This window comes from Bison bison, unplaced genomic scaffold (genome assembly GCF_000754665.1).
Source record: "Bison bison bison isolate TAMUID 2011002044 unplaced genomic scaffold, Bison_UMD1.0 scf7180017864364, whole genome shotgun sequence".
Lineage (NCBI taxonomy): Eukaryota > Metazoa > Chordata > Mammalia > Artiodactyla > Bovidae > Bison > Bison bison.
The window spans coordinates 5,210,511-5,221,972 of NW_011494936.1; the positions used below are offsets into that span (position 1 = coordinate 5,210,511).

General features: G+C 39.6%; 1 protein-coding gene across 1 annotated transcript in view; it reads right to left on the reverse strand.

Moving 5' to 3' along the window:
- Positions 1 to 220: 220 nt before the first annotated feature.
- The window catches only part of CPVL (carboxypeptidase, vitellogenic-like), a 105,901-nt gene continuing 94,659 nt past the window's right edge, over positions 221 to 11,462 (reverse strand). The window contains exon 12 of the mRNA XM_010855410.1: positions 221 to 325. Coding sequence (XP_010853712.1) covers positions 221 to 325 — 105 coding nt within the window. The remainder of the gene's footprint in view (positions 326 to 11,462) is intronic.

An 11,462-nucleotide genomic window follows, 5' to 3' on the forward strand; every position in this document is an offset into this window, starting at 1 on the left:
CTCACTCATGCACAACATTTTCTTACAGTTAATTTTGTAATGAACCATCTCTCCCCCAAAACAGAGCCTCATTTGTTTTAAGGATAATTTTTATTGATGAGGAACATTTTGCAGTTTTAAAAAGATAATTTTCTTATTTATGTAACATTTTCTATCTTGAAAATTTTCTTTTCAAAGATTAAAAGCCATGATGGTCTCCTTTAGGAAAGCAGCTTATCCATCAATAAGGATCCCATCCTCTTCCAAAAATGAATCGATTAATCATGTCAAAAGATCGCAGAGGCTGGTCATAGGGCAAAATGTGGCCTCCACCTCGAACAATTACCTTAAAGAAGAAAAACTGAAATTTAGAAAACTGGATATTCTAAATACATGGAAACTTTTAATTTGGATTAAAATGTTCTTAAAGCGTACATGAAATAAAGAACATAGTGAATCAGTTCATGCTTTTGGATATGCTGATTGTCTGCTTTTGACAGCATTAATAAATAGGTACCTTAAGGTAAGAAAGTTTTAAAATTGTGTAGTTATTTGATTTTACACCAAATTGTATCCATCTTGCATGTGTATGAAACTGGAAAATCCTTCCTTGTCTCTTCTTAGGAGGGAGCTGTCTGCTTCTCCATGCTGTGCTGTAACTCTTACCTTGTTAGGGCCCTGAGGTTGGGAGACCTACCCCAGACCAGCTCTGGTTGCAACCAGGTAGAGAAATGTACCTAATTCTACCGTTCAGTAAGCTCGTCCATTGGCCTTCACACTAAGCTACACCTTTTACCTTAACTACACCTTCTACCTTAGTCTTTACCAGTAATAAAGGAGATATTTTGAGTCTCAAAAAAATTAAAACAACAAAAGAGAACTCCTTGACATCTGAAATTTTAAAAGGCCTAAAATTTTTTTGAGCAGCAAAAAATTAGAACATTCTATTTTTTCCAAGATTTTATTATGAAACATTTTCAAACATATAGCAGATTTGAAAGAATTTCATATACACACCATTTAGATACTCTCATTAACACTTTACTCATTTTCTTACAGCTGCATCTCACTGCCCATCTATTAATCCATCTTATCTTTTTGACACATTTCAAAGTAAGATGGGGATGTCAGTATACTCCCCAAATTTTGTGTAAAATTGACATACAATGGGATTCTCTGGTGGCTTCCCTAGTGGCTCAGACAGTAAAGAATCTGCCTGCAATGCAGGAGATGCCGGGTTGATCCCTGGGTCGGGAAGATCCCCTGGAGAAGGAAATGGCAACCCACTCCAGTATTCTTGCCTGGAGAATCCCATGGACAGAGGAGCCTGGCAGGCTACAATGGAGTCACAGAGTCAGACATGACTTAGCGAGTGACTCAACAACAACAACCAGGTCATACAATTGTTAAGTGGGGGAAGTAGCTAGAACCCTGGCTTCTGGCGTAAACACTAGTGTTTTAAATCAAATTCCAGTACTTTCACAATAATTTCTTACTGTGAAGGGAACTTTACGGCTTGGTCACAGAACGTTTCACCCACCTCTCCACATACTTTTGAGATATTTAAGGACTATGAGGGAGAAAGAAATGGCAACCCACTCCAGTGTTCTTGTCTGGAGAATCCCAGGGACGGAGGAGCCTAGTGGTCTGCTGTCTATGGGGTCACACAGAGTCGGACACGACTGAAGCGACTTAGCAGCAGCAGCAGCAAGGACTATGAGATCGGACTTACCCCTCATTGGCCTTTGGAGACAACTGCTTCATGCTACCCTCCACCAGCGGTCAGCTGTACCTTGCTGCTATGACAGCAACACCCATTTACATTTGTGTTTCAGCTTGCATTTGGAAACCCAGCATGTCCCCGTCTTTGTCACAGATCAAAAGTGAACACATCTGTGACAGGAGCCCATGCACGTGACCCTGGAGGAAGACTTCTGCTGCCCTCCACGACCCCAGGCTAGAATTCTCCTCCTGTGGCTTCCCATCCAGTCCTCCAGCCTTGGCAGGAATCAGATGAGCGATTTTCATGCAACTTCAGCTCAGCTGAGGACACTTAATGAAGTCGTGTTTATGACAAAACCCAGCTGCTTCAGCTGGAAATGAGTTTGGCAGCAATCGTCCAGAACAGTAAGAAACTGAATACTCAAGAGCTAAAGGTCATCCTGCCTCCCTCCCCGACCAGGGCTACTGCTAATGGAGGGCTAGCACAGTGCTTCACGGCCTGGGCTTGGGAGTCGGAGCACAGGAGCGTGACCAGAGGCGCAGCAAACTATATGACCTTGGGTAAGCAACTTAACATCTCTGTGTTTCAGTTTTCTTAGCGGTACAACGGGGAATGAAATATTATGTCCTGGGATAGTTGTATAAGGAATTAAAGGAATGATATCCATGGAACCCAGCACAGTACCTGGCCGGGGATGGTTCTTGAGAAATATTAGCTGTTGTAATTATTCTTTGAGTAATTATCTCTATTCAAAATGTAAGATCAAAATTCATGTAACCAACATAACTAACCTAGAACATCGTGTTCCTACATTAGCATAAAAATCTTGGTTTAAGGGAGTTGTTTAAAACAGTTGTTCTCAAACCTAAAGGGGAATAAAAATACCCGAGCTTGTTAAAGTAAATTGCTAGGTTCTCACCCCTAGACCTCCCAGTTCTGAAGGTCCCAGCCAGGGTCTAAGAATTTGTACTTCTAACAATTGCAAAGTAATTCTGGTGCTGTTGGTCCAAAGACTACTCTTTGAGGACCTCTATTTAAAGAACTTCCTATTTTGTGACAGGTTGTTCTGTTTTTACATCAAGGGAAAACACAAAGAAAAATTTATGTAACATCTACTAATGACCTCACCTTAGTGTATTTTTTTCTAATCATCTGCTCTCCTGGTGTTTATACACACACACACACACACACACACACACACACATACCCTTCTACATCCATGATAATCAAGTGGTGAAGAAGAGATGACAGGGGTTAGGTGTTAACAATTCTTATTCTCAATGACTTGCCTGATCCTTGATCCAATTCTGAGCTGCCATTCGTAATGACCAAATGACATCATAAATGGTGTCATTAAGATTGGAAAGAAAAGCTCATTTAAGAACAAAGTCTTTTTCACATGCCACAAAATTCTCAAAGTATGTTCTCTAGCAGATTCCCTATAGCATTTTCCTGAAGTTAACCTCAAAAATGAATTTATGAGTACTGAAAAAATAAACCACTCTGTTGTAATAGCCAAGCCACTCACCACTCACAAATCAAGGACACAAACCACTCCAGAGTTTTTAGAGGTGTGTAAAAAAATGTGACAGGGCCATGATTATATATTTAAATGTGACCAGACTAATCTTGAGGCTCCCTGGATAGAAATGGTCTCATCACCAGAAACTGGATATTTTGGGTGCTTTCACATTAGAACTGAAACTGCTAAACTCATGTGTTCCAGATGTCATGAATTTTAAAAGGCTTATACAAAACACTTTAAAGCTTCATTCCACTTTATGTTTTAGAAAAGAATATGATTCTCCATGGAACTAGAAACACGGACCTGGCAATAAAGATTTCTCAGTTGTGCCTTTTGAGATGAAATATAAGGGGAAATTCACAATGGGTGTGTTGACACAGATGTCATGGGAGACTTCAAGGGGGGTCAAGGAGGAGCAGATCACTGGACAGACAATGGTGAGTGGGAAGTGGGAAAGAGATGCAGTAAAGACAGGAAACTGAGTTCAGAAACAGTGGGGCATGAAACTGCATTGCACATGCAATAATCTGAAAGGAGTTCCAGTTATGAAGAATTAGAAGGAAAGCAGAAGGAACAGTTGAACAGGTAAACCCCATATGACATGCTGCTGGGATCCACCGACCTTTTCATACAGGATTTGTGTGTGTGTGTTAAAATACACATAACATAAAACTATCATTCTAACCATTTTACTGTGGACAATTCAGTAGCGTTTAATATATTCACAGTGTTAAGCAACCATCGCCACTATCCAGTTGCAGATATTTTCATCACTGCAAAGGAAACCTGTACCCATTAGCAATCAGTTTCCATTCCTGTCTCCCTGCCAGTCTCTGACAATCACTAACCTACTTTTTGTTTCTATGGTTTTGTTGCCTATTCTGGGGATATCTTTGAGAGTTTTAAGCAGAATAGTGATATGCTCAGATCTGCATTAAAGGAAGATGACTTCATAGCCACTGAGGGGGCTGGTTTGAAGGAAATGATACTGGGCCAAGGAGGCAAGTTAGGAGACTAGCTGTTCAGGTGAGAAATGATGTAAAGGAGAGATGCTAAGAAGGCAAGAGAAGAGGGATGTTGGGGTTGAACCTGAAAAGTTAGTGATTAATCAGGTATAAAGTTAAGTGAAAAACCCTCCCCCTGCTCCCCAACATATGAACATCCTTCCCATTCCAGGCTTCTGAAACATGCAGCTTTGCAAGAAGTGATGTTATTAACCAAGAGGCACACGGCCAAAGCAGGTCAGGAGGCAGGTGAAAAAGGACAGATTTCTTTTTTTTTTTTTTTGGATGACTGTGGCTGTGTGCCAATAAAACTTTATTTACGGACACTGAAATTAGAACTTCATACAACTGTTATGTGAAACAAAAACCATATTCTTTTTTTTTCAAACATTAAAAGATATAAAAACCAAATTTGGCTTGTGTGCCATAGAAAAACAGGCAGAGAGGCAAAGTGGCCAACCCTGGCTTTAGAACACATCTTCCTGACATCACCATGAGGCAAGTGGCTAACATCACCCTCACCACTTCATGCAGTAGAGCGTGAGAATCTGAGAGTTCATCCAGATTAGTTTCCTTCTCCTCCTCCAATTCACAGAGGAGGTTCTGGTGCCTGACTTCAGGCCATACAGCTTGTGAGTGACAGTGTCAGGCTGGAGCTTGGGTGTCTTGATTTAAGTCTTACCTACCTTCTCCCAATCGGTTCCAAAAATCAAAATTTAAGATTTCATCCACAGCCACAAAGTCCTTCTGCCATTTCTCATCAGCACTTCATCATTTTTTTTCATTTTAAAGGAATTTATTCTAATAAATACCTTAAAATTAAGGATTCAGTAAGCTCAAGTTATACAGAGAATTATTATTTTTTAAAATTTATTTATTTATTTATTTATTTTAAAGAGACAGATTTCTAGTTCTTGTTTTCTACTACAGATTGATAGAGACACTCAAGATCATCTTGTTTGTTTTTGACTTACATTAAAGTTCTTTTATTATTTTTATTCCATTCCACTGTTACAAATGCTTACCTTTTCACTTTCAGACATGAACCCTGAGTATAAATTAAATAAATAGGCATTCAAATAAAATGTATACTAAAAAGAAAAGATACTTGGGAATAAGAATAAAAAATAAGCCAAAGCTTGTTAGCAGCCACCTCATAACAAAAGAGTGAGGCAAATCACTTTCAATAAAAGAAAAAAAGCCAAGATCAAGGCTCAGTGTTGCTTCCACAACACTCTGGGAAGACTCCTTCACATTCACCACTGTAACTTCTACCATAGCAAATGATTATTGGGGCAAAAAGGTGCTTTGCTGCTGCTGCTAAGTCGCTTTAGTCGTGTCCGACTCTGTGCGACCCCATAGACGGCAGCCCACCAGGCCCCGCCGTCCCTGGGATTCTCCAGGCAAGAACACTGGAGTGGGTTGCCAGTTCCTCCCCCAATGCATGAAAGTGAAAAGTGAAAGTGAAGGCGCACAGTCGTATCAGACTCTTAGCGACCCCATGGACTGCAGCCTACCAGGCTCCTCCGTCCATGGGATTTTCCAGGCAAGAGTACTGGAGTGGGGTGCCATTGCCTTCTCCCAAAAAGGTGCTTTAGCTGACCTAAATGTAGCCACAGCAGCAGCAGCATTTCTAGAGTAGTCAATACATAACTGGTGCTACCTTACAGTTCCAAGGTGCTCTCCAGGTTCACCATCTAACTTAATCACTTGAAACAAAATCATAATTTAGGATTTCCACTTTTCATTATGACACATTAATAGCATGTGCCAAACCAAAGCCACCATTAAGAACAACAATAAAAACTTAATGTCATAGAATCATGAGTCAGCAGATCTAGGTTTGAGCCTAGCTCTGTGACTTGGGCACAATGACTTAACTATCCTTATTTTCCCATCTGTAAAATGGAGATAGGAATTAAGGTGACCGGTTGTCTCAGTTTACCTAGGACTGAGAAGTTATTAGGAGCATAGAACCTTTAGTGCTAATGCTGAAATCCAGTGAAATGACTAGTGAAATGACTGAATTTAGTCATTTAGTGAAATGACTGAATGGTTGGTTAGTCACCCTAACAAAAGTAAACTTTCTGTGAAAATTCAGAGAAACAATGCATATAAAATATCCCATGGCACTCAGTTCACAGATGCATATTAAGCTCGTACCACGTAGCATATAGGCAAATAATAAGCACTCAACCAAAGGTCATCATACTATCATTATCTGAATTTTTATAGTCAAAGGAGTATGTTTTCCTTTTAAGAGCAGAGAAAGATTAGAAGTTACTAAGAACTGTAAACTTCATTACTATACTTTTTCAGAAAGATAGATCACAATATTTTCTTTAGGAAGGGATATGTTTCTCTTCCAGGCTTCTTTTATTTCCATGCTATAAATCCTTCCTTCCATGGGAAAGAAGGTCCCAATTAAAGTAAGAAAGCAACTTAAATAAGAAATCAAACCTTTGTCAATATGCTTACCTGTCTAGAGCAAACTGTGTCCCTTAAGCCTGCCAACACCAGGATCCATCCCATTCTTTCCCTGCACCCGCTTTCACCACATGCAATGCCAAACACCCTTTTCTCTCCACACAGAAACGTCAAGCAAGCAAGACCTTACTTGTCTCAGCAGAATGGCAAAAAGCCACTGTCTTTTTTGCCTTTTAAGAACACACTTTATAACACAGGATTTAATGCAGTTAAAAAGTAACCAAAATTTTACTTCCTTCATGTCCAATTTTTATACTTGATATCCATAAGGGAATAAAAAGCACAATCCAGTTCATTAATTACCTTACTCAATATCTAACTTTATAAGCTACAGTTTGTAGTTTTCTTTTGGAGGAGAGACTGAGAGTGGAGGAGAGGGCAGAGGTTAGAGCAGCAAATGCTCTCTGCCAGGAGTGGTGTGAAGACTTAGATCCTGACTCACTGTCTGCTGGGTAACATGGAAACAAGGGCCAGCCAACTTGCCAAAATTTGGCTTCCTGCAAACAGCAGTGCAGGTTGGCTCCAGCAGTAGTGCGCTGAAGTTCTTTTCCACTGGTTCAGGAGACTGGATTAATAAGCACATTGCTGATCTACTCCACATTCGGTGACATCATGTTGGTACCCTGAAATCAGCCATGGTGGGACAACTTACACCATGGAAATCAGCAAGCACTAGAGATCCGAGACTCCCTTCCTTTCCAAGCTAGTTTACCTCAGACCACTGGTTCTCTGACACTTTGACTCTCCTGGGGAAACATGAAATGTTAGGCCATTCTTCCTCTTTCCCAAAACAGAAGAAATATTCATTCAAATGGGTAAATTATAAGGCCCAAATCTCTGAAACCTTGGCTCAGGATATCAGATGGGCTGGGTTTCAAATATTTGCAAGAAGGTAGGAATATTAATGGACTTCCCTGGTAGCCCAGTGGTAAAGAATCTGTCTGCTAATACAGGAGATGTGGGTTCGATCCCTGGGTTGGGAAGATCCTTTGGAAAAGGAAATGGCAACCCACTCCAGTATTCCTACCTGGGGAATCCCATGGACAGAGGAACCTGGTGGGCCACAGTCTATGAGGTTGCAAAAAGAGTTGGACATGACTTAGCAACTGAACAAGAAGAAGAATATTAATATTTGTCTGCTTCCAATCTACACTGTCTTTACTGATAAACCAAAGAGTGCAGGCAAAAATAGTGCTCTTAGTCCAGCTGACAATGCAGCAATTTCACAACACAACCTTACTTTGTTCCTTCATTTCTCTACCCACTCCACACTGTACCATGTTGGCTCCATTTAATATTCCCATAAGCAACTTGATTTTGATAAGCAACCAGATAAGTAAATCTGGTTACACTTCAAATTAAAACAACAAAAAGTTACTGTTTGAAAAGCAAACCCAAATTCCGTCTTTGTTCCTCAAATATCATTAATTTTTAAAACCCATTCTCCATGTGTGGATAATAGTTTAAATGTTAGCCTTCTTAGTATTTATTCACTTTCCATAATGAAATGGTTCTCTGTTAAATTTCAATAGGTTATTAAAAAAAAACAACTCAGCAGCTAAGAGAAAATTATGCATCATTGCTTAGCTGTTGTACCTCAGCAAATAGATCTGCTATCCAATTTATATTTTAAATAATACAATAAATTAGCTCCCTGAGTATTAACTAAGTGCATATTTGGGTAGCTTAATTTAGAAGCATTCTTTTTATGCTAATCAGTCCTCTCTGATGAAATAGAATCACATGAACTAAACTGACTCTTGGCAAATAATCAGAGTAAAATTGGGAGTTGCTATTGTTTATTATTTCCTTTGTTTTTAGGAAGCAAGCTGTGTGTGTGTGTGTGTGTGTGTATGTGTGTGTGTTTTAAGAAAAGGGAAAAATATCATCAAATACCGAGAGTTCAATTTATTTTGGAGAGGACACACTCACTAGTCAGCTACTGAGATAATGAAACTTCTACAATTCCTTCCATAAATTTTTGTTTCCTAGAATATTTCTCCCTTTTTCTTTTATGTAACACAGAAAGGAAACAGTCTTCAGGGGACATAAACAATGCATCCTTTCGCTTGATGGGAATTGTTTTGAACTATTCATTATCTCAGCATGTCTAGTCTATTTCCTAGAAGAAATTCTCGTGTGTACAAGTGGTGAGCCACTACTACATTCCTTGAGAACTGTAGTCTTTGAATACACACAGTAGTGAGAGGGGTGTGGGCGTAACGTAGGGGCCAACTTGATTTTAATTCTAATTCACTGAAATTTACTGGGTGCTAGGAACTGTGCTAAGGGGCTTGCTACAAACATAAATCAGATATCATTCCTGTTCTCAAGGAGCTCCATGTCAATAGGGGAGAAAGGCAAATGAAACCCCAGTGGGGTGCCTGCAATGGGAGCTGTACATAGAGATGCAAAAGAGGAATTCTGGGAGAAGGGCTTCCTAGAGGTGATACTGGTGTTTAGCTCTGAAAGGCAAATGGGGATTTTCCAGGCCTTTGGAGGAGGAAGAAGGGCCTGATATGAAAAGCAGAGGGAATCCCATGGGAATTATTGGCTGACAAAATAGTAAGGTGTGTTTGGGGAACTATAAGGTGTTTTGCTTTGTTTTTCAGGATTCTAATTAAGAAAGAAGGAGACAAAGTCCAGGTTGGGGAAGGAAGCAGAGGCCAGATCGGGTAGCTTTACTTTTGTGTGTATGGGGTTTGGACTTCATTCATCAGGGAGTTAGTGAGAGATTTTTAGACAAGGATAAAACTGGATCGGACTTGCATTTTGGAAAAAGCACAAAGAGAAGGGTAGGTTGGAGAGGAAGATGACTAGTTGAGACCAGCTAAGGAGGCTATTTTAAAAGGAAAAAGTTTAAACAACAAGTTAAAACACATATTCAGAGTGTTCCTGAATAGCATCTTTCAAAATTGTGCCTTTTCTTAAAACACTACAAAGCAAAAACTGTTTCACTTAAGAAATCATAACATAGTGTAGCCATTTTATGTCCTCCAAAATGCTGTATGTTTTCTAATTGGTTTGTATAAAATCAGTGTTTTTCAAGTAGTTCTCTGTGGTTTCTGTGTCAAGCACTAGGAAGTGAGTAAAATCAAGTCAGCAAGAAGGGTACTGTAAATCAAATGCAAGAAAGGCTAGCTAAAGAACAGGGTGAGTCGTATTTGCCAATCGCTATTCTTAATTTTCTGGTAAGACTCACAGCAAAGCAACTGGCTAAACCATTTCCTTGTTCTTTCAGTGGAAAAGTGATGGAAGTGTTAGAAAAAGATTTAGATTTTTCTACCTGTAGTCCAGCGCTTGCCTGCAAATCCAGACATACGTTGAAATGCCTCTTTTACTAGTTGCTTCTTATACTAAGCCACTGTTGGTAAGCTGAGGCGAAAAGGTGCTGAAGGACTAAATTTCTAATTGTTGTAAGCTAGGTATTTTGATAGCCAACATTAACCCATGTCATCCAAAAAGAAAATTGCATCTCCCAACTGGAGGAGCATTAAGACTTAGACATGACACGTCCATTCCATCCTTTTACTGGGTGTGGATGCTACAGTCTTTTAATTGATGATAGCCAGAGAAGAATATGGAAATAAGAGCGAGAGAAAAGGAAGCTAGACTGTGAATGTTAGACATGAAAAAGGACATTAAGACCCCTTTCCAGTTCACAAGCTCAGGTGAAAGATGCCCAGAAACAAGTCCAGGAGTTGGTGACACAGTGGAATAATCAGAACTCTTGTATACTACTGGCAAGAATACAATCAACTGGGAAAACAGTTTGGCGTTATCTAAGGAAGCTAAAGAGGTTCAAATACTATTAAATCATCTGTTCCACCTCTACGCATTATTCTTAAGAGAAACTCTAGCATGCAGGCCCAAGGAGATATGTGCAGCAATATTGTTCATAGCAGCAATATTTATAGTAACATAAAGCTGGAAACAACCCAAATGCCCATCAACAGTGGAATGGATGAATGATGTAACTATATGATAGAATGCTATTCAGCAGTGAAAAGGAACAAAGCACAATCCTGAACATATCAACATGGGTGAATCTCAAAATATTGAAGAGCAAAAGTACAGTGTTGCAAAATATACATAGAAGAATTCTTTTTATGTAAAACTGGATCATCGAAAAAACAAGTGAGTTCCAGAAAAACATCTATTTCTGCTTTATTGACTATGGCAAAGCCTTTGACTGTGTGGATCACAATAAACTGTGGAAAATTCTGAAAGAGATGGGAATACCAGACCACCTGACCTGCCTCTTGAGAAACCTGTATGCAGCTCAGGAAGCAACAGTTAGAACTGGACATGGAACAACAGACTGGTTCCAAATAGGAAAAGGAGTACGTCAAGGCTGTATATTGTTACCCTGCTTATTTAACTTCTATGCAGAGTACATCATGAGAAATGCTGGGCTGGAGGAAGCACAAGCTGGAAGCACAAGATTGCCGGGAGAAATATCAATAACCTCAGATATGCAGATGACACCACCCTTATGGCAGAAAGTGAAGAGGAACTAAAAAGCCTCCTGATGAAAGTGAAAGAGGAGAGTGAAAAAGTTGGCTTAAAGCTCAACATTCAGAAAATGAAGATCATGGCATTTGGTCCCACCACTTCATGGGAAATAGATGGGGAAACAGTGGAAACAGTGTCAGACTTTATTTCTTGGGCTCCAAAATCACTGCAGATGGTGATTGCAGCCATGAAATTAAAAGATACTTACTCCTTGGAAGGAAAGTTATGA